Raw genomic sequence first — 23,068 nt, 5'->3', positions numbered from 1 at the left:
TGATCTGCGGAAGAACATTTCGGGTAGAGGGGTCAACAGCGACAAAAGCCCTGAGATGGGCTCAAGGAACAACAAGGAAACCAGTGTGAGGGAGAGGGGGCAAGGGATTGGAGAGGCTAGATCATGTAGGGCCTTGTGGGCCATGGTAAGGAGTTTTACATTTTCATTTAAGAGACTTGGGAAGCTATTAGAGGGTTTTTAAAGCAAGACAGTGACATGATCTGAATTTTTTTTTTCTTTAAAGAATGTTCACTGATTTATGCAAGGAAAACGGGTAAGAATGGAAGCAGGAGGTAGATGAGGAGGCATTACATTAGTCCAGATGAAAAAAGATGGTAACTTAAATATGGTGGTGGCAGTAAAAAATCAGAGAGATAGATGTATTTTGGGTATAGAGAAAACAGGACTTAATTATGGGATTAGAAAGAGAGGAATCCAGGATGATAATAGCTAGCAACTCTATGAGAGTATGTACTATTATTAAACCCATTTTACAGATGAGAAAACAGGCACAGCAAGGTGAAATCTCTTGCCCAAAGTTACACAGGTAGTAAGTGGTAGGATTCTCTTTCCAACCCAGACAGTGTGGTCCCAGAGCCACTTGAGTTTTAGGAAAGAAAAAGGAGGGCATGTTTAGCTGACGTTAAGAAAAAAAGAATTATTGGGACGCCTGGGAGGCTCAGTCAGTTAAGCGTCTGCCTTTGGCTCAGGTTGTGATCTCAGGGTCCTGGGATTGAGCCCCACATCAGGCTCCCTGCTCAGTGGGAACCCTGCTTCTCCCTCTCTCTCTGCTTGCTTGTGCTCTCTCTCTCTTTCTGTCAAATAAATAAATAAAATCTTAAAAAAAAAGAAAAGAAAAAAATTATCAAGACCAGATGAATAGATCTTATGGAGGAGAAAGGAGTCCAAAATGACTTTAAGAAATTCCGAGTTGTCCACAGAAAGGTGATAGTTGAATCTGTGGGAGTTGATTATCAAGTGATAGGATACAAGTATAGAGAAAGGAAAGAGCTAAAGATACTGTTTTATTGGGGAAGGGTCAACACATTTAAGGGTGGGATGAGTGAAAGAGAGCAATACATGGGGGCAAGGGGGAAGGGATACCAGCTTCCTCTCTACTCCAGGGTTTCCCACAGCTTCCCAGGGGGTCGCTTATCTTCCAGGAGGCCCTGCCTGGCTTCTCCCCTCCTCTCCCTCTGTTCCTCAGAACTATTCATACAAAAGCCTCATTCTTGGCTGAGGCAATAGTATGCATATTTTGTGTACATATTTCAGGAGTTTCTGAAAATAATGGTTGGTCTTTACAAAAGAGAAGTTGAGCTCCCTTGGCATCTGACATTCTCCTGTTCTTCTCCGGTCAGGATAGTGAGTTAACGTTAGGTAACTAGCCTGTTACCTTGTTCATGAAGTATGAATTCCTGAAAGGCCTAGGTGGGTGCTGTAGAAGGGCTAGGAATGGGTAAGAAGGCTAATAGGACCCCCTTATTTAGAGATGTTGGCATTAAAGGGTGTACCTTTTGCCCAACTTTTCTAGGTAGTGGAAGGGAACTTACAGGAGGCTGTAATATTCTTAGGAACAAGCAAGAGCCAGACTATCTGGTCTTGAAAATCTGAGCTTAGCTGTGTGTAGTCTTAGGCAAGTGACTTAACCTTTTCTGTGTCTCAGTTTCTCCATTTGTTGAATGAGAATAATATTGTGTGTGTATATCTGTAGATATGTGTGTAATACATGTATATCTTACGTATATGTGAAATATAGCATATATGTTGTTTTTAGAATCAAATGAACTCATCCACAAAAAGCTGTTAGCATAGGGCCTAGCATATGACAGGATAGGTGCTATAGGAAGACATGCTAAGGATCAAGGTAGGTATTTTTAAATACATTGTTTCATTTCATTCTTATAACAAGCCTCACTGAGGAAGAAACTGAGTTACTTGCCTAAGGTCAACACAGCAAGTAAGTATCAGTAGGAGAGCCCAGGTTTCAGCCACATCACTCCACAGCCTGGCTTCCAAATGAGGAGAGCTGACCTGCAGAGGCACCTCCTATCTGTGGGCCACTTCTTGCTGCTTGAAGCCAAGGAAGGGAGCCCAGTGAACAGTTTTTCCTACAACCTCTTAGCCAATTTTGGCTTCATTTCTCACCCTCCAGGGTTGGTAGATGCTTCCAAAGAGGGTTACTTGGTCCCTTAGAGACCAAATATGGCAGCGGTAATATTGGACTCTTTAAGGGGCTTCTGACATAGTGGTTCCCCTCTAGTGTCTTGCCTCAAAGGAGGGAGTCGTTTTTTGGTCATACAAAGACAAGACCAGAGCACTGGTAAATTCTGTTTTTGTATGGGAGCAGTCAAGGCTCTTCCAACTTTAAGTGATAGAAACACAACTCAAACTGTCCTTAGCCCAAAAGGTATTTATTGGTCCATATAACTGAAAAGTCTGGAGTGAGAGGCTTCAGGCTAGCTGGATTTGATCCAGGTCTTCAAATGTGAACAGGTCTCCTTCTTTGTCCCCTTATCTCTTGACTCTGCTTTCATCTGTGTTAGCTTCATTCTGAGACAGGCTCTCCCTTGTGAGGGAGCAGAAGTGGCAGCCAGTAACATCAGGAGATGTATATCTGAGTAACTCTGATAGAGAACTTATTTTCCCCAGTAGTTCCAGCAGGAATCCAGTGAAGACTTTCCTTGGCCAGTAGATTTTCTATGTCTATTCCTGGAGCCAAGGAAGACAGTTAATTTTCCAAAGGTACCAGAAGATGGGAATGGATGTTTGGTAAGCAGATCCACCAGAATCCATCACAGTAAAGAGCCTTGGAATAGTCAGTGCTGATGCCTCTTTCCTGGCCCATCGTACCAACCCAGGCCTTCCCTTCTCATTGCTGCCAAGCACCCAGGACAGGAGGTAGCTGGGACCTCTGGCCCTTCAATGGAAGAAGGCCATACAGTCCTCCCCTCCAGTCACCATCCAGACCAAACACCCAGCATCCTTCTTCTGTCCTAAAAGTGACTGTTTCTCTAAAGCCCCCAGTGTTTACTGAGGATTGTCAGAGCCATTGTTGGGCATTAGATCCTCTCTGCCAGTCATGTTCCCGAGCAACTGGGTGGTTTGAAGGTATAAACCAGAGAGGCCTGAGGGAAGGATAGTTAGCAGACTCCTGGTCTTTTCACAGTTTGTGTCCATCTATTCCAAGGACCACAGGCCACAAGCTTTGTTTGTTCCTTATAGTGGTTCATTGTTGCTGTTTTAATGTGAATTTGTTTCCAACATTTAAAAATAGGGGAATTTTATTTAAAAATCCTGATTTCTGGTTCCTCTTTAAAAAAAAAAAACAAAACACACACACACACACAACTAAGACCTAACAATACTGGGCCCAAATTCCCCCATGGCAGCAGTTGATTAGAGCTAAAATAAGTGACTTCTCCCTTTAGACAGGGCATGTGCTTTCCAACTCACCATAGTCCTCACCAGCCTGCTTCATTCAAAACCTGGCCTTATTATTAAATGTCATGTTTGAGACCCTGCTCTGTCCCACAGCTTTGCTTATTTGGGGGAAGAAGCTGGCCAGCAGCTTATTTGGGGGGCACAGTGCTGTTGCTTAGGAAAAGTAACAACCCAGTAAAAGTTCATGGGAAAGACAGTGCACAACTTTGGTCTGTTTGTGGATTTGGTCATCTTCTTGCCGTAAATGCTGTTGGCATATCAAACCTCTCGTCACAAATGTTCCCTCTGAAATAGTAACATGTCCTTCTATCTTATGAGTTGCCACCCAGTGAAGGAATCCCTCCCACTCCCAAGGGATGTTCATGTAGCTTCCACTTGACCACTTCCATCAGCCAGGGAGCTTATTACCTCCTCACATGGCAGCCAGTTCCTTTCTTGGACAGATACATTATTTTAAAATTCTTCCTTATGTTGAGGCAGCTGCTGTCTCCGTGGGGCTGAAAGCCACAAAATGCTGGAGCTGGGAAAGGAGACTGATTTTTTCAGGCCTGTGAACTACCATTCATCCATCCTGCATTCAGGGCAACCATTGATAATCAATCACAGTGTTCTTTCTCACTGAGCTGGGAAGTAGAATGCAACCTGAAAACTTTTTCAAATAAAATTATTTAAAAATTACAAAAGTAATATGTGTTTACTTGCAACTAGTGAAATGCTACAAAGTTATATGAAGAGAGTTAATTCCTTCTTCTCTCCATGGTAACCAATGTGAACAGCCCAGGGTGTGTCCTTATACGCATTTCTTTATACACGTGCATATAGAGATATAATATATAAGGGTTTTTGTATGGCTTTTATTTTCTTTTTACAAAAATGACATTGTATTGTATATATTACTACGGAGCTTTTGATCATCCCTGCAGGTTGGTGGTTAAAGATCAAACACTATATATAGTTGTGTTTTTTGTATTCTGCTGTCGGGATCAAGCATGTTTTTGATAGCTACACAATATCCCATCATGTGAGATGTGTCCCCAGTTTATTATTATTGCCCTTTGATGGGTATTCATATTGCTTCATTTCTTCAGGATCCTTCTCACCACAGTGCTCCAGGCAGCCACTGCCAGTCGTTTGGAGCTAATCTGTGAAGTAAAACCCATTTGTCATGTCTGATCCAGTCTGGCTCCTTATCTTACACATTGCAGAGAAGGGAAACAGACTCGCTTAAAGATCAAAGTGAATCAGTGTCTGGGGCAAGACTAGAACTTAATTTTCTTGACTCAACATTTCCCATGTCACCTCTCACTTCCAGCTATTTTTCCTGGTTCTCCTCTGGAGTAAAAAAACAAGTCTAATTCCTCTTCTGTGTGCTACCCCTTCAGATATTAGAAATCAGTTATGTCATTCCTTCTGAGTCTTCTCTTCCCCTGGGGAAATTTCCTCAGTGCCTTCAAATTTTTCTCTTAGGACAAGGTTTCTAAATCTGTTTACCATCCCATGGGCCATTCCTTCTATCATCTTCTCGCCGCAAGGCTCAATCTCAAGTGTGGCTTCCATGCTTGCCTTCTTTATTCATTCTTTCAACAAATACGTATTGAGCATCATCTATGTACCAGTCACTGTTCTGGGCACTGAGTGACCATATAGCTTGCTTTCTGGTGGAAAGAGAAACAACAAAAATAAGGTGATACCTGAGGGTGTCAAATTATATAGAAGAAATAGCATTAGTGTGACAGACTCCTTAGACTGGATGGTCAGGGAAGCTCTCTCTGAGGAAGTAACATTGAGTTGAGACTTGAGTGACAAGCATAAGTAGGTTTTGGGGGAAGAGAATTCCAGTGAATAAGAAAACTTGGTACAAGATGAGGTTGGAGAGGCCACAAGAGTCTTGCAGGGCCCTGTAGGCCATGATACGTTCAGGTTTAGTTTAGGTTTCACTTAAGTGAAATGGGAAGTCTTTGGAGGATTTAAGCCAAGAGGCAACATTTGATTTCCTTTTAAAAAAGATTTCCGGGGGCACCTGGCTGGGTCAGTCAGAAGAGTGTATAAATCTCGATCTCTCAAGGTCATGAGTTCAAGCCCCACGTTGAGTGTAGAGATTAATAAAAAGGTAAATAAACTTTAAAAAAAGATATCTGAAAGGTCTGTTTAACTTGGAACAAGGTTTCATTTTCCCCTACACTTTTCCTTATATCCAAAGGGATTGACATCTGGGGCAGTTTGATCTGTTCAGGTGTCCCACAGAGGATCTGCCAGGTGAGTCACAGCCATCCTCAGATGTACCTCACAGCCCTCTTCAGTGGGATCATGGAAGTTCAGGGAGATGGCAGTAGCTCCCTAAGACCTGAGCCCAGCAGGTTCAGTGGGTCTTTGTGTGGAGTTCTCAGTCCTTTGGCAGCCAGAAGGAGATGGAGCCAAATGTGGTTTGGGGATAGAGCCAAGGCACTGGTTGCAGGAGAGACAGGAAAATGTGAGTGGAGACCTAGAGATCAAGATACTTAGAAAAAGGCTTCAGAGTAGTGTCCAGAAATCAGTCAACTGAAGAATAGGCCTGTTGTCTGCCCAGTTAACACAGCTCCTGTGTAGTTCCTGTCTAAGAGAGGAATTTGGACACTTTCTTGCTTGGGAGTTTGTTTACTTTGGATGTGACCCTTCTCCGGTTGGCATCTTTTGTGCTCTTAGGAGTCTGGGTGACAGTCTGGCATCTTTGGGAGCCAAGGGGACTTCCCAACCCAGGGGGCTTGGGTCAGGAGTAGCCTTCAGGGGAATGAAGAAGAGGTCTGGGGGAAACTCACCTCAGAGCAGAGACGAGTGAGATCTTAGAGGTCAGAGCTGCACCTTTCCCAGAGTGGCAGAGTTGGGTTGAAGGAGGTGAATCCCCCAGCCTGTTGGAAATCTTTGAAAAAGCCTTTGTCCATGCCCCTATCCATGGGCACTGAGGCAGTTACTGATCAGTTAGCTGTCTGCATACTTGAGATCTCCACTGGGATTGCCACCCCATCATCCACTCACATCTTAGCTTTGTGAGTCTTAGACTGAAATAATATAAACTCCATGGAGTCCTCTTAGCAGGTGAGCAGTCACTCTTTCCCACTCTCAGAAGAGTTGGCCAGAGACCAGCAATGTCAAGGCATGTGCTGGGGGTCATGTGTCACCTGGGACCACGTCTCCATTAATTCAGATCTTTCCCTGTAGTGTGCAGCCTCCCCTATTTCTGATTTCTGGAAAATCCTACCAACTTACTCTGCTTCCTTTGGTCCCATGACAGCCAGGCATGCTAGGCAACATCTTCTCCTCAGTCTCTCTGAATCCCAGTCAAGCCTTTTCTCTGGATCTGGAGATTGGAAGGAAATCTGGTTTAGTATCTGGTAATTGGCTTCATCTTTCTCCCCGGGGGCTCAGCAGAGCAGATACCCTGAGAGAGGAAGGCATGAAGGCTCCTTCCCCCTCAACCCCCACTAACCACGCTAGTTCCAGCCCTTTCATTCTGTCTGACCCCCTTGCTTCCTTTTCTAGGAGCCTGGAGAGGTGTGGCTGGACCAAGACCTCCCCCGATGTGAGCAGGTTTCCTTCTCCCCCCACTGCCCGTTGCCACCACGCCAGGGAACGTCCTCAAGCCCTGGCCCTCAGGGGAGAGGTAACAGGAGCCCCGAGCCGAGACCATGTGACGGCGCTGGCCCTCGCCACCGCCGTCCCCTCCACCCTGGCCCCAGGCCCGGCACCATGATGTTCCGAGACCAGGTGGGCATCCTCGCTGGCTGGTTCAAGGGCTGGAATGAGTGTGAGCAGACGGTGGCCCTGCTGTCACTTCTGAAGCGGGTCACTCGCACCCAGGCCCGCTTCCTGCAGCTCTGCCTGGAGCACTCGCTGGCGGACTGCAATGACATCCATCTGCTGGAGTCGGAGGCCAACAGTGCTGGTGAGTCTCCACCCCTAGAGACAAGCACAGTGGAAGGGAGACCTGGAACAAAAGCAGATGTCAGAGGGCTGAGGAGGCCCACCCCCACAATGGTGCTGAGAAATGTGGGTCCTGAGCTTGTAGCTGGGTGGGGAGTCCCTGACCTCCCAAGTCATCATCATAGGTCTCCTGGAGCTTTGTTGCCAGATGTCCTCAGATGTGGAATGGGGGGTTACTGGGGAGGACAGTGCAAACTGGAAACAACCCATAGCAGAGGAAGAGTTACGTAGGGTGGCCTGTCTAGGCAGCAAAGGAAGAGACTAAAGTCATTACCTGTGAAAGGGGGTTGGAAGCTGAGCAAGTAATTCATTTCTCCAGCTCCAGGACACCAGAGCTAGGAGGGAATTTTAGAATTCTTCCAAAATTTATGAGTCATCTTAAATTGTTCTTTACTCCCAAAGGTAAGTTGGACTTAGGCATAAAGAGCTTCAAGAGAGTTTTGAGTTTAGATATAGTCCATATCAGTTCCCTAAGCGCTCAGTAGAGAGGTATATTCTGTGTCCCATGAGGTTGGCGTTGGGATGGCTGAGCCAGGCTTCTCTAGAACTGTCTGTCCCAAGAGCCCCCCTCGTAGACAAGAGTCAGGCTGGAGAAGAGGGCAAGTCGTGCTACCTGAAAGCTAACTGGGGAGGGGACCTGGAGACTCTGTGTCAGCGCATCCAAACCCTTCCCACCTTCTTCCCCATGATAATAGTTCACATCGAGCCCTTACAACAAGCCAAGTACTGGCTTTACTTGGACACTAACTTTGAAAGCAGTCTTCTTTGGTGGCTCTAGAGCCCGACTGTCTGGATTTAAATCCCAGTTCTGTCATTTGCAATATAACAAAGTAACTTAATCTTTCTGAGCCTTGATTTCTTCATCTTTAAAATCAAGACAGTAACTGTGCTTACCTTCTAGGGTTGTTGTGAGCTCTGAGAACAGTACCTGGCATGTAGTAAACACTCAATAGATGTAAATTGTTTTTATTGTCAGTAACTTACTTAGTTCTCACAACAACCCCATGAAATAGGTACTGTTATTATCCCCATTTTATAAGTGAGGAAATCCACATGGGCTGCTAAGATTGGGACTGGGGAGCCACAGAGTTACCTGGCTTCCCTCATCTCCCCAGGCCCATCCACCTTTGTAATAGTCACCTTTATTTTTCTGAATTTTTATGTACAAGTCACAGAAGCACCATGGTTATAGGGTGAGGTGGCTCCTCAGGCCAGGAGTCACACCGGCTTAAATCCCTCACAGGAGGACAGTGAGAACAAGAACCTAGCAAGGCTGCAGCAGGCTCAGAGCTCAGCAACTTCACACCCCTCCCTCCCTCCCCACCAGGGAAGGCTCCCTTCTGCTCTCTAGCATCAGGGGCAGGAGGTCTTGGTTGCGGGATGGCTCTGCCCCCAGAGTAGGGCTCCTTTGGGGCAGGCCATTGTCTTATGCAGTGTTGGCACACATCCCTCCCACCCCATCCTGAACAGGCAGTTGTTGAGCACTGGATGCCAATCTTGTCTGTATATCAGAACCATCAGTGGTGTTTATTCTATTGTTTTATTAGAACATGTTTAATTTTTGTGTTTGTTTTCAAGACTTGTAAAATCAAACCGTATGAAAGGTAAAAAGTGAGGGCTCCTCCCTTCCATACTCCACCTTCCCAGTTGGTGTATGTTTTGTGAAATATTCTGTGCATGTATGAGTACATATACTCTCCCTTCAGCTTGTTCATTGTTTTGATCGTTTTAATACATAGAGCGGAACACTGTACATATTAACCAATTTTGTTTAACAGTATAACTTGAAGATTTCATATATATATATGTGTGTGTGTGTGTATATATATCCCTCATTGTTAATGGGTGCATAATAGCAAGAATACATAAATTGGTATGTTTGGCCTGCTCTTACAAACAGTGTTGTAATGAGTACCCTTTAAGCATCTCTAGGATAAATTCCTAGAATTCTGTGGAACTGCTAGTTTGAAGTGATGTGCATTTAAAATATTCCCTAGGGGCACCTGGGTGGCTCAGTCAGTTAAGTCTCCAACTCTTGATTTTCACTGAGGTCATGATCTCAGGGTCGTGGGATCGAGCCCCATGTCAGGCTCCATGCTCAGTGCAGTCTGCTTGTCCCCTCTGCTCCTTCCCCTGCTTGTGTGCGCAAGCGCTCTCTCCCTCTCCGTCTCTCAAATAAATAAGTAAAAATTTTAAATAATAAATAAATAAAATATTCCCTCTTACCACATTGCCTTGAAAGACATGGTACACTTTATTCCAAGAACAGAGGCCCATCCCAGATGGTTTGCATTGGGATTTGAGGGGTAATGCCTAGCCAGGGCTGAGAATTGATGAGGAATGAATTCACTGGTGTATGAAAATATGAATCAAGGCCTTCGGCCATAGTCCCATGTCAGATGGTGAGAATATAACAAGCTGGTACTTGGATGGAGAGGTAGGGAAAACTTAGAATGAGAGAAGAGAAGGAGGGCTATGGTGTATATCAGAGTTGGCAGGAATCCTGCCAGGATTAGAGCAGAGCATGACTGGAGAGAGAAGTGATCACAGAGGGGCGCCTGGGTGGCTCAGTCGTTAAGCGTCTGCCTTCGGCTCAGGTCACGATCCCGGGGTCCTGGGGTCGAGCCCCGCATCGGGCTCTCTGCTCAGCGGGGAGCCTGCTTCTCCCTCTCCCACTCCCCCTGCTTGTGTTCCCTCTCTCGCTGTGTTTCTCTCTGTCAAATAAATAAATAAAATCTTTAAAAAAAAAAAAAAAGAAGTGATCACAGAGGTAAATTCTATAGAGCCTTGAGTGGCTCTTTCTTAATAGACATGGGGCTCCAAGACTAAGGAGGCCTGTGTCTCCTGTCTTGGTGCCACCCTCAAGTAGAACAGCCCCCTTGCGTTATTTGTGAAGGAAGGAGCTACTTCCTGGGCCTAGAGGCCTGCCTTGTGGGAGGAACTGTGCACCCTCTGCCTTTTTCTCTTCCCTTGTTCATTATGGCCTTCCCATTCCCTTGTGTTTCCCAGACTTGCATCATCATCCACCTTACCTGGTGGGGGGTAGTGACTGTTAAAATCCAGCCCCTACCTGTCCAAGCCAGACCCACCAAATCAGAATCCTGAGGGGATGGGCCTGGGAACACATACCCAGGTTCTGCTGACCAGGCTGTTTGAGAGATGATGCCCTGCTGGATGAATCATTTGTCATGGGACTTGAGAATAGGAATCCGGACATCCAGGAGTTCTAGATCCATCTCTGCCCCTAACACCTCTCATGTGTTGGACCAGTTCCACCCCTCTTGAGCCTGAGAATCTGTATCTGAACAGTGAAAGGGTTGTTCTAGATACTCTTCAAGTGCCTCTTGGGCTCTGAAATAACGCACCAAAGAAGGTAGAGCCACAGCCAAGCATATTACTGCCTTTGTTTGGAAGCCAAGCACGTTCTTCTAAAAGAATAGTTCTTAGTATTTTAAGAGATGGACTCTTCAGAGAATGTGTTCCCCGCCCCCACCCACCACCACCAAGATGCACACTTACCCCACAGATCAGATCATGAATTCGTTTAGTACACCAATCCCCAGGGAAGAGCTGCCTCATAGGGTCTGAAACTCTTCAGCTTTTTAGATACCTTCAGCAGGGTGGCTGAACAGTGAGGCAGATCCTCTGCCATTTTTTGGGTTTGTGCTCTGTGTCCCAACCACCCAACCCTGCCCCTTCTTTAAGTTCTCCCAAGGAGATCCTGGGTTCAGGTTTGGGTTTGCGTTTGGGTCAGAGCTACCCACCTGCCCATCTCCTCAGAAAGGGCAGGGAGTGCAGAGGGCTTGATCTAGGCAAGTGGGTCCCAACCCTGGCTTCATATCAGAATCATGCAGGGACCTTATAAAAATAATCTGAGGGGTCTCCTGGGTGGCTCAGTCATTAAGCGTCTGCCTTCAGCTCAGGTCATGATCCTACAGTCCTGGGATTGAGCCCCACATCGGGCTCTCTGCTCAGCGGGAAGCCTGCTTCTCCCTCTCCCACTCCCCCCTGCTTGTGTTCCCTTTCTCGCTGTGTCTCTCTCTGTCAAATAAATAAATAAAATCTTAAAAATAATAATAATAACCTGAGGCCTGGGTCCTATCCCCAGCAAGTCTATTTGTTAAGCTCCCTAGTTGGCTCTTGTGTGCATCCAGTGGAGAACCACTTGTCTTGATACTGGCGCTGATTCTGGGTGGGCCCAGGAAGGTGGTGAGGGTATGCAACCTACTGGGAGTAGGGAGTTGGGGCTGTGGAAGGGGGGTCTGGTCTGGGCTATTCGTTCCTCTCAAGCAGCTGGGAGGGTTTAGGGAAGTTCCCCAGCCCAGGCAGCCAGTGTTGGTTTCATGGAAGCAGAATCTGAAACCATACCCAGGAAGAGAAAAGCAGTAGTACCCTACGGGTCTCTGGAACAGGGAAGGAGAGGCCCCAGCTTTCCCCTTGCTGTCATCCCTATTCCTTTTCCCAATGCTGTCTTCCCTGCCTGTTTGGAGCTATAACAGTAATCCTGGCCCTCTCTTTCCCCCTGATGCTGACTTGGACCAAAAGGGTAGAGCCAGGGAAGCTGAAATCCCCTTCGCTTCCTGGGCCACATTTCCTGCATTTCTTTCCTCCTCCTGTCCTCTGAGTCAGAGTCCCTGTATCCAGCAGGTTTAAACTCCTCCCTCTCTGGCTCACTGAATCTGGGTGGGGAAACTGAGGTCAGGAGGGGGCCGAGGCTGAATGAGTCACCAGAGCTCAGTTCTCATGCCTCCACCCTCCCCTTTGAAGCTCTACTGACACAGTTCATCAAACAAAAATGTGAGCCCCCTGGCCCTCCCCCATGTTTGTGCGAGCTGGGGTGAGGTAGAGAAGGGCGTGCTTGCAGCCAAACCCCAGCCCCTGTGACGAGTGCCTGAGGCTGCCACGATTGTTGCAACAGCCCAGCACATAAAAATGGATTTGCTCCTATGGCAGTCTCCAAGATATATTTGGCTCCTATGATTTGCCAGGACCCTGGGTCATGACCTACTTAGCTCTGGTCACCTGGCCAAGGAGAGTACTCATGCACAGTCTCTCTGGTCCTCTCTGTGCCTACAGAACCCAGGTTTGCAGCTTGGTGAGAAGCAGCCATTGGCATCATGGCATTCCCCAGCCCCCTCCCCCATCCGCCCACCTCTAGAATTTCATCATTGCTTATTGTGCCTCTAGCTCAGAGGAACCAGAGACATGTCTGTTTTTGGTAAATAACTGCATGAAATTCCCCACCCCTGTCAGGAATCTTAAGGGGGAGTCCCAGATGTGCCCTCTTATGTTAATTGCTCCCCACAGCCCCCACACAGCGTGGGCTCTAAATCTTCAACCAGGAGCAATGACAGTAATAGTTAAAATGCATGGAGTACTTAACACATAGGTGCTTTGCACATTTGTCTCATTGAACCTTTACAACAACCCTGTGATAGGGTTTTTACTACCACTGTTGTACAGAAGAGGAGACCAGGCTCAGAGAAGTTAAAGGACTGGCCCACAATTATGTTGACCTAGGTCATAGAAGCAGAGGTAGATTTTGAATCCAGGCAAGCTGGCCTGTTGAAGCTGTGCTCTTACACAGTATACTCTGCTAGGACATGAGACAGGGTCACTTGAGGGGTCAGGGGATCCTCGAGAGGGCACATGAAACACACTTAGACACCACTACCTTCTAGGAGACCATCTGGGTTCAATTGTGCAGGTATTCCTTAGGCCCCTGCTGTGCTTCAACTCTGGGCCAGACTTTTCTGATCTGAGCAGGAAACGAAGTTTCATCCCCACCCGTCATCTGCAGCCCTGGCTGGGCTCACCCCAAGGGGCCTGAGGCTGCGTAAATTCCTTGGACCAGTTCCAGTGCTCACTGATGCTTCCCAGTCATGGGAGGCCCGCCCTCCCCACCACACCGCTGCACAGACACATGAACACATTTCCCCAGGGTCAGCCTCTAGTCGTCCAAAACCACTCTCTCCTTTCTCTGTAGTAGAACAAGGTCCTTCATTGAGCCCAAGCCTTGGGGCTGTTCTGTCATGTCCCCTGGCAGTACCAGAGGAGAAGCTGTGTCCTGTAGCTCTGGGGTCCTGGCAGTATTCTGGGGTGGGGGAGGGAATAGACAAGGCTTCTCTCTGTCCCAGAGGCCTCTGGCTACCCTATAAGGCCTAAACAACAGCCATTGAGAACATCAGGGTAGGGCTGGAAGGGGTAGGCTGACTGCTGGAGAAGGAAGAAAAACACCAATCACTGAGTCACATATTAAGTGCTTACTGTGGGCAGACTCTGTCAGGTGCTTTACATGCATTGCCTCCCTAAATCCTCTCACAAGCCCTGTAATCCCCCTTTTCCAGAGGAGGTAGCACATTGCCCAGGCAACTGTATAACCCAGCCGGGATGCAAGCCTCCTTTGACTTTCTGTCCCTAATCTTCATCGCTGTATTTCTTCTTCCTTCTCATCAAGAGCAGAAACTGCAGGTATTAAGTCAGGGAAATGGGGTACCAGGGTATTCGTTCCTGTGTGATCAAGTGCCAGATGGGGGTAGGAGGGAAAGGTGAAGGCTTCCTGAAATCAGGAAGGCCTGTCCCACCTTGGAAACATCCTTAGATATGGGGATGACCTAAGAATCAGCCTTGGAGTCGTGGGGAGCTGGTTCAAGAGAAGATGGAGGAGATGAGGTTTCCTAGCCTTGAGTGGCAAGTCCTGCACGAGATCTGGGAAGCCAGGGACGGCGATGGGATGGAGAACAAGAGACTTGGCATTGGAGAACTAGTACACTGTTACAGGTAAAAGTTCCTCCCAGTTCTGGAGGCTGACAGACCAGGGTTCAGATCTTGGCTCTGTCACTTTGGGGAAGTGATTCCACCTTCTGAATCTAGTCCCTCATCTATAAGATGGAGATGTTAAAAGAGGGTGGAGGTGAGGTTCTTAGCATAGCGTCTGGCATATAGTAAATTCTCAATAAATGCTACCTGTTATTACTGTTGTGTAGTATCACTGTTCTATTTTGGCCAGTACTATGGGCATAGCAGGAATTGAGGACTCTGCATAAATGGATGAATCCCTGGGCACCCGAACAGGGGTTCTCTAGGAAGTTCAGAGCAGAGAGTCCCAGGCCAAGAAAATGTGTAGTTATATGGCCAGGAGTTGGGAGTTGTGTGTGATTCATTTTCTTAGAGCTACAGATTTAAGCAGAATTGGAAATTTTTTTTTAACATTTTATTTATTTATTTGACAGCGAGAGAGGGAACACAAGCAGGGGGAGTGGGAGAGGGAGAAGCAGGCTTCCCACTGAGCAGGGAGCCCGACATGGGGCTTGATCCTAGGACCCTGGGATCATGACCTGAGCCGAAGGCAGATGCTTAACGACTGAGCCACCCAGGCGCCCTGCAGAATTGGAAATTTATGTGAATTCCTGGACCGTAGATTTCCATACAGGTCATTAAGAGAAGGAGAGGCGTGAGGGGGTGTTTCTCATGTTTTTATGCAAGGCTCCCTATGCAGAGGAGACCAGTGGTCCTTGGAAACTTAAGCCTTTAGGAAGTTGGGTTGAGACACCATCAGATGCAGAGGGATCCAGATCGGGGCTCAACTTGCAATCCAGATGCCTGGTACTCTGAGGCTCTCCTTATATAATATATGCCCATTCCCAGCCTTTCCAGGACCAGGAGTGGGCATGTGGCTTTAGAATCTCTGTGGGTATTTGAAAAGAAGGAGCAACAGTAAGATATAATAACCGTGATGTTAGATAGGGCAGCTAATATTTGCTGAGGACTTACTTTGTGCCCTACTTTGTGCTGTGGTCTCACTTAATTCATAGGAGCTATGCCAGGTAGGAATGATTCTGACCCCTACTTGACAGATAAAGTAAAGCTCAGTGAAGTTACCACATTTGCCCAGAGTAACATGGTCAGTAAGTGGGAGAGGAGGGACATAAGCCACATCTCTACCTGTTCTTTTTCATCACTCACCCCTCTAGGGTCCTAGCTCTGTCAGGTTAGAGCCAGCTCCTTTACCCCTTCCCAGGACCTCACCGATAGCCCAGTAGCTCATCCCTCAGAACGCCTGTGTTAGGTGTTTGCAAATCATCACCCTGGCTACAGGTCTGAGCTCAGTTGCCCAAGAGGGAGGACACAGTTGGCCCTAGTCCTTGATCATTATCTTTTTTCTCAAGTATTGGTATTCTTGTCCCTTTCCTTTGTGCTGTCAGCATTTTCTCCCATCCTCTACTCCATTGAGCTAGTTACAGAAGTGGTAACAAGGTTTTCAAGGAGGACAGTCAGACCTGTAATAGTTCCTTCCTAAGGCCTCCTTTATGTGGCCAGGCTGTGGTCTTATTCCTGGGGAGTGCCCTTCTGAGGGGAGGGGAAACCTGGCTCATCTCCACAGACAGACTTAGGCCATCACCCTCTGGGGTGGGAAGAGAACGTCACCAGATCACTATATCATAGAGCAGCTGGGGAGGCTTCCCGGAAGAGGGCAGGTTTAAGCAATCCAGAATTTGGGTGCCTGGGTGGCTCAGTCGGTTAAGGTCTGCCTCTGGCTCAGGTCGTGATCCCAGACCAGAGTCCTGGGATCGAGCCCCGAGTCAGGCTCCCTGCTCAGCGGGGAGTCTGCTTCTCTCTCTTTCTTCCCCTCCCCCTGCTCCTTCTCTCTCGCTCACTCTCTCAAATAAGTAAATAAATCTTTAAAATAAAAGTAAGGGGCGCCTGAGTGGCTCAGTCGTTAAGCGTCTGTCTTCGGCTCAGGTCATGATCCCAGGCTCCTGGGTTTGAGCCCCACATCAGGCTCCCCGCTCCGCGGGAAGCCTGCTTCTCCCTTTCCCACTCCCTCTGCTTGTGTTCTCTCTCTCGCTGTGTCTCTCTCTGTCAAATAAATAAATAAAATCTTTAAAATAAATAAATAAATAAAAATAAAGCTATGCTAAAAAAAAACAAAACAGCAAGCATTTAGTAAATATATTCTTTCTATATGCCTGGCCACTTTCCATTCTTTATTAGCTCATTGGATCTCAGGACAACACTGTGAATTGGGTACTGTAATTATCTCCAAAAGTTTTCAGGTGAGGAAATCATTGCTCAGTGAGGTTCAAGGTGACTTGCCTAGGGTCTAGCTAGTGAATTGGAGAGTCCAGACTGTCTGATTCTAGAGCGCAAACTGGTAACCATCATATATTCCACTGTCATCTCCTTTCAGGAAGGAGGCTCTTTTGATAGGGGAAACGGGGTGTGGGTAGAGGCTGTGAAGATAATGAACGGGGATACAGCAAGAAGGGCAGGCCTGGGGACAGCAGGAGGAGCTCAGATTCCAGAGTAGCAAGCAGATTTGGCTGATGGGGAGCCACAGCAGGTGTTGGAAAGTAGGAGGGATGGAACCAGGAAAAATTACTCTGGCAGTAGGGTGAGTGCATTGGGTCTCACCGATACGAAGGACAAGCTTAGGGGTCATGAAAGGAGAAGGGAGAGGACATTGGAGCTGAGGGAGCAGACTATAGGTAGCACTCCTGGGTCTCCCTGGCTCCCCTGACATTTCATTTTGTCCCCTCTGCAGCCATCGTCAGCCAATGGCAGCAGGAGTCCAAAGAGAAGGTGGTATCCCTCCTGCTGTCCCACCTGCCCCTGCTTCAGCCAGGCAACACGGAGGCCAAGTCGGAGTACATGAGGCTGCTGCAGAAAGTGCTGGCCTACTCGATTGAGAGCAATGCCTTCATCGAGGAGAGCCGCCAGCTGCTCTCTTATGCCCTCATCCACCCAGCCACCACACTGGAGGACCGCAACGCACTGGCCCTCTGGCTGAGCCACCTGGAAGAGCGGCTGGCTAGCGGCTTCCGCACCCGGCCTGAGCCCACGTACCACTCACGCCAAGGCTCAGATGAGTGGGGGAGCCCTGCAGAGCTGGGCCCTGGGGAGGCAGGGCCAGGCTGGCAGGACAAGCCACCCCGGGAAAATGGACATGTGCCCTTCCACCCATCCAGCTCAGTGCCGCCAGCCATCAACAGTATTGGGAGCAACGCAAATGCAGGTGAGGGAGTGGGGGTTCCAGGAGGCCATGCCTACTTGAAAAAGGTCAAACTGGTCTCTTGACTCACTGTTCGGCCCTGGGCAAGTCACATAATCTCTCTGGACCTCAGCTTTATGAGGCCGTGCAGAGCTTGTGAACTGGCGTTCCGGGAGACATATCTGACCTGCAGACATGTCTTGTTGAGCCCAAAGTGAAACTTTGGTTTTGTCTTGTTATGTGTTAAAATAAATTTGGTGACATAAGAAATTGGGAATTTTCCCCTAAAAATCCAGATTTCAGTTTCTCTTAAAAGTTAAAAAAAAATCTGACAACTCAAGTCCTATAATCCTGTAGCAACAGTAAGATGGAGCTGAATATTGTGTCGTTCCCTCCGCCCGCAAAATCCTGCACATGTGCCCCAGTTGGCCGGTGCCCCTGCCACCTTCCTTTGGGCATGTCTGATACCTGCTGGACCTCTGAAAGCATTGAGTCACTGGCCATAATCTAAGGTCCCTTCCAGCTTAGACATTGTGGATTTGTGCATATGGCTTCAGCCAACAGCATTGTTTCTGAGAAATCTGTGTTTGTAAGCCTGTTTATGTAAGATGTAATTCACACTATAAGGTATTAATAATAGTAGGTAACATTGTTGAGCGTTGACTGTGCTGTAAGCGCTTTTCTGACTTGATATCATTTAATCCTTGTCGCAACTTTATCATCAGCCCCATTCTAGAGATGACATTGAGACTCAGAGGTGAAGTCATGTATTCAAGGTTATACACAGAACAAGTAGTAGAATGGTCCACAGTTCAGACCCAGGCAGTCTGACACCAGAGTCTGCCCCTGGCAACTACGCTGTTCTCCAACTAAGCGGTCTGGAAAGGGCTGTTGGTCAGCACCCCAGAGGCTGGGGTGAGCAAGAGGAGCTGGTATTCTAGTGAGTTTTTGAAATACTAGTTGAAATGAACAGGATAGGTGAAAGTGGCATTTCCAAGGCTTGGTGAGGTAATATTACCTGACTCCAGGTGTGAGAGGTTTCCAAGATTTAACCTCAGCATGGCTGGTCCCCTTTGGCTGGCTGGTAGTGGTTAAAGCAAGCCAAGAATGAGTGGCAGTGAAATGTCATCCATCCAGTGGGTGGGGCGAACCTGGGTCTCCTGTTGGCACCTGGTACACATCCTTGATGCCCTGAGCCTCTTTCTTCCCCCAGTTTCATACAGATGTCCTGGCCACCTGCCTCCCTCTCAGGTGCTGGTAAGAATCAAGGAAAATAGAGGGATAGGAGAGCATTTCTGGCATCTCTAGCAACCCAAAGTGTGTTAGACCTTGTTTTATAGTCAGAGCATCACAGTTTCTGGGTCCAAATTGGGAAAATATATTAATAAGGATAAATCTAGCTAAGATTATTGAGCATTCAGTCTTTTTCAAAAGCTGTTCTGAGAACTTTACACATATAAATTCTTTGGCTGGGTCACACAAAAGTCACCTGCCCCAGGTAGTATAGCCAGAATTTAAATCCAGGCAGTCTGGCTCCACAGCTCATACTTTTAACTACTGTGCTACATTGCCTCCACCTAAAAGTGACCCTGCCATAGATGCTCGGACCTCATCAAGGGGAGGGTTTACCCATGCAGGGTGCCCATACATTTCTTCCTCCCTCCAATGGGGACAGCAGCTATTAAAGGACTAACTGAGCTGGAACAACGTCAGAAGGGTTGAACCAGAAGAGAGAAAGGAATTGGGCATTCTAGGTAGAGGACACAGCATGAAATGAAGTCACAGGGGTGGCAAATTGGAGTATGCAGACAGGTCTGGCTGGGATGGAGAGATGCAAGGATTTAAATGAGTAATAGCAGTAGCAGACATTCATGTTTACTGTGTGCCTACCCCTGTGCCAAGGACATTACTTGAAAATGGAGGCAGAGGGGGCAGACAGAGTGACTTGCCCAGGATCATAAAGTTAATAGATGGCAGAGCCAGAATTTTAGTGCAGGTCTGTCTTGACTCCCAAATCTCAGTATATTAGGGCCACGTTCTGGGGGGCCTTGAAGGATAGGGTAAAGCTTTTCAACTTCAAGCAGTTGCAGGAAACAGGAAACCATTAAAATATTTTTGAGTGGGGAGCAAGGATTGGCCTGTAAGGGCAGGCAGGGTGGGTTTGGGGTGCTGCCAAGGACAGACCAGGGTTTCTTGGAGAGTGTGAGGCCCTGGATCTCCGGCATTCCTGTTTTTATAGCTCTCATGCTGTGGCCGGCCTCCACCCCAGCGCCTGGCCAAGCAGGGCTCCTCAGGAACTGCACGATCACTCCAATCAGGATAATTTCCTGCCCTCTCAGCCTTGCCTGCCTCCTTGGCTGAGAAGGGAAGAGGAGGAGGCCATAGGCACCAAGACAGGCAAAAGAAAAAAAAAAAAAGTCTATACTGAGTCCCATGGGGCCCAAACGGTGCCGTTTTCTGGGAATCCAGACACTTGGAAGAAGCCGTGAGAAGAGGACCCCAGAGGTCACAGGCAGACGTGGAGGCTGGCCTGAGGGGATGGATCAGTGCACTGCCCTGTCCTTCAGGTGACTTCCTGGCTAGGAGCATAGATTTTGTCACAGATGGAGGAAGGTGGTTTGGGGCCTGTACCAGGCTGATTGTCCTTTCTGGGTTGAGTTTCGGTGGAGCACTGGCAGGAATCTCAGCCTTTCCATCAGAAACAAGGCTAGGGTTCTTCCGTTGCTGCCTCCCAACTCCCTCTGGCACCTGGGGCAAAGTGCTTCTGTTCCCTGAGCCTTGGTGTTCTCACCTTCCCAGATGAGGCTTTTTGGCTTTGTGGCCTTGTCTTTTTATTTGACTTTGGGTACTTTTGAATTCCCTGTGTCAAGCTCAGAGGCGCCCTTAGCACCCTTAGGATGGACCATCGGTGCCCTCCTTTGGGCTTTTATGAAACCAAAAGCGGGGTTGCTATTCCTGCAACTGCTTGAAATTGAAAAGCTTCACCCTATCCTTCAAGGCCCCCCCAGAATGTGGCCCTAATATACATGAGCCCAGAGTCCAGTACAGGAGGCGGGCAGGTGATGAAAGTAGTAAATGCCAGGCTTGAGGCAGTAACACAGGGCCCCAGGGAGTGCAGAGGAAGGAGTCACAGAAGAGCTAACACTTGACTGCAGAGTGAAGGCTGAGGTGGCTGGGAGGGCAGGGTGGAAGAGCAGGTGAGTTAGGCAGAGGAGTAGTTACATGGAACGGTCTGGAAGCTCGTGGAACCTGCCTTGTCCTGAGGATGGTTAAAATCAAGTTGGAACCCTTTTCCTACCTCAGGAATGGGATGAATGGAGAGTATGAAACATCTTGTGGAAGAAGCCCTGGATTCACCCTGAGTCACTGGGCCTCATGGGTGGCTGATTTTAGCTCAGTACAGGAAAAATCTTTGGGAGGTGGTGAGGCCCAATGACAGGGATGTTGAAGAAGCAGTTTATGTATTTCATTGATTTATTTACTTTACAAATACTAATGAAGCAGCTCCTCTGGGCCAGACCCCACTATAATTACTGAGGATACAGTGATCTTTAAGACAGGACACGTCCCTGCTGTCACAGATCTTGTCTTGTAGCAGGCATGTACCGTTCATAAGCATGTACACAAATAACTAGGTAAAATCACTCCAGGTATGGTAGGTGTTATAAGGAAGATAAGTAAGAGTCATATGATAGAGTAACCAAGATTGGTTGGGGCCAGCTACTCAGGGAAGGCCTTGGAAGAGATGATGCTTGCTGGAGATGAGACTTTAGGGAGCCAGCTGCTAAGATCAGGAAGACAAGAAGAAAGAACAAATGCAAAAGTCCTGAGGCTGGACAGCTTGAGTGTTCCAGGAATAAATGAGGGTTGGTGGGGAAGCAAAAGCTAAAAAGGCTTGAACTGAAGGGTGAGTTGGGGGAGGTGAGAGGTCAGAGATGAGCAGGGCCCAGGTCCCAGGTCCCACAGGGCTTTGTAGGTGTGTGGAGAAGTTTGAGTTTTATCTTCAGTGTGAAGGGAAGTCATAGGTGGGATTTAAAGCAGGGGCTAACTTGGTCAGGTTTGCATTTTTAGAAGGATCAACATGACTTCTGTGAGGTAAATGGACTGTAGGAGGCAAGAATGAAGGCAAGAAACCAGTAAGGAGGCTGTAGCAGTAATTCCAGCAAGGGACACCAGTTACAGACCAGGGTGCTGGAAGAGAGCTGGAAGAGAAAGTGAGGAGACCCAGAGATGTGGTTGAGAGCTTGCTGATGGGTTGGGTGTGGGGAGGAATGAGGGAATGAGCAATATCTTGTAGGTGGTTCCCCTCAGACCCCAGGGTCCCTTCCTGTTGTTGGATTCTGGGGCCGAGCCGCCGTCCGTGGCACCAACCAGGGGGCATAATCTCCTGTGGTCAGATCTCCAAACCTGACCTCTTGCCTCTCCCCTTCTGGCCAGGTCTCCCCTGCCAAATTCACCCCAGCCCGCTGAAGCGCTCCATGTCGCTCATCCCCACGAGCCCCCAGGCCCCTGGTGAGTGGCCGAGTCCGGAGGAGCTCGGGGCCCGGGCTGCTTTCACCACGCCCGACCACGCACCCCTCTCGCCCCAGAGCAGCGTGGCCTCCTCTGGCAGTGAGCAGACGGAGGAGCAGGGCTCCAGCCGGAACACTTTCCAGGAGGACGGCAGTGGCATGAAAGGTACGACAAGGGAGGGCAGCACTAGGACTCTCTGAAGAGAGGCTTCTGCATAGCCTAGAGGACAGAAGGGAGCCATGGTAGCTTCTGCCTTCCTGTCCCATCACCCTGTACCCTACCCTAGGCAGGGACAGGTCTGAGGGGAAGAGTGAGTCTCTGCCCTTAGGGCTCAAGACTGAGCAGAGAGATCCCTCTAGGCCCTGGTCTGATAGGGGAGAAACCCCTGCTCTCAGACACCCCAGCCTAACAAGGAAGCCAGGACACAGCGGTAGCTGATGGAACAGAAGTTCCAGGAAGACTTTGGGGATACCAGTGAAGTCATCCTAGTATATGGCCAATCAAGCAGCTCAGAAGGGTCAGATGTCCTGATATCAGGGAAGGCCACCTAGAAGGGTGTGACTGGGCAGGAGAAGAAATGGCTTATGGGGGCACCTGGGTGGCTCAGTCAGTGAAGCATCTGCCTTCGGCTCAGGTCATGATCCCAGGGTCTTGGGATGGAGCCCCGTGTTGGGCTCCCTGCTCAGTGGGGAAGCTGTTTCTCCTTCTCTCTCTGCCTGTGCTCCCCCTGCTTGTGCTCTCTCTCTCTCTCTCAAGTAAATAAATAAAATCTTAAAAAAAAAAAATGGCGGGCGCCTGGGTGGCTCAGTCGTTAAGCGTCTGCCTTCGGCTCAGGTCATGATCCCAGGCTCCTGGGATCGAGCCCCGCATCGGGCTCCCTGCTCTGCGGGAAGCCTGCTTCTCCCTCTCCCACTCCCCCTGCTTGTGTTCCTGCTCTCGCTATGTCTCTCTCTGTCAAATAAATAAATAAAATCTTTAAAAAAAAAAAAAAATGGCTTATGGACCCTTGACTTTCCCCTCCTTCTCCCAGTTTTCTGCAGTTTCTCATGTTACCTCTGGTTATGTTGTATCCCCGTACTCCCTCTCCCCGCTTCAGGGCGGGGTTCCATAGGGCTCAGGAGAAGGTGGTCTGATGCTGGGGCCTCAGGGTCCCACCAAGGATGG

General features: G+C 48.3%; 1 protein-coding gene across 2 annotated transcripts in view; it reads left to right on the top strand.

Annotated features, from left to right (window-relative positions):
• Positions 1–23,068, top strand: part of SAMD4B (sterile alpha motif domain containing 4B) — a 38,229-nt gene that overhangs the window by 6,468 nt on the left and 8,693 nt on the right. For both annotated transcript variants that reach the window (XM_044911391.1, XM_044911390.1), the window contains exons 2-4: positions 6,961–7,363; positions 16,946–17,416; positions 21,830–22,069. In XM_044911391.1, the coding sequence (XP_044767326.1) occupies positions 7,168–7,363; positions 16,946–17,416; positions 21,830–22,069 (907 nt within the window). In that variant the 5' untranslated portion in view covers positions 6,961–7,167. The remainder of the gene's footprint in view (positions 1–6,960; positions 7,364–16,945; positions 17,417–21,829; positions 22,070–23,068) is intronic.

The sequence above is a fragment of the Neomonachus schauinslandi genome, chromosome 16, assembly GCF_002201575.2.
Source record: "Neomonachus schauinslandi chromosome 16, ASM220157v2, whole genome shotgun sequence".
Lineage (NCBI taxonomy): Eukaryota > Metazoa > Chordata > Mammalia > Carnivora > Phocidae > Neomonachus > Neomonachus schauinslandi.
This window is presented reverse-complemented; position numbering and strand designations above follow the sequence as displayed.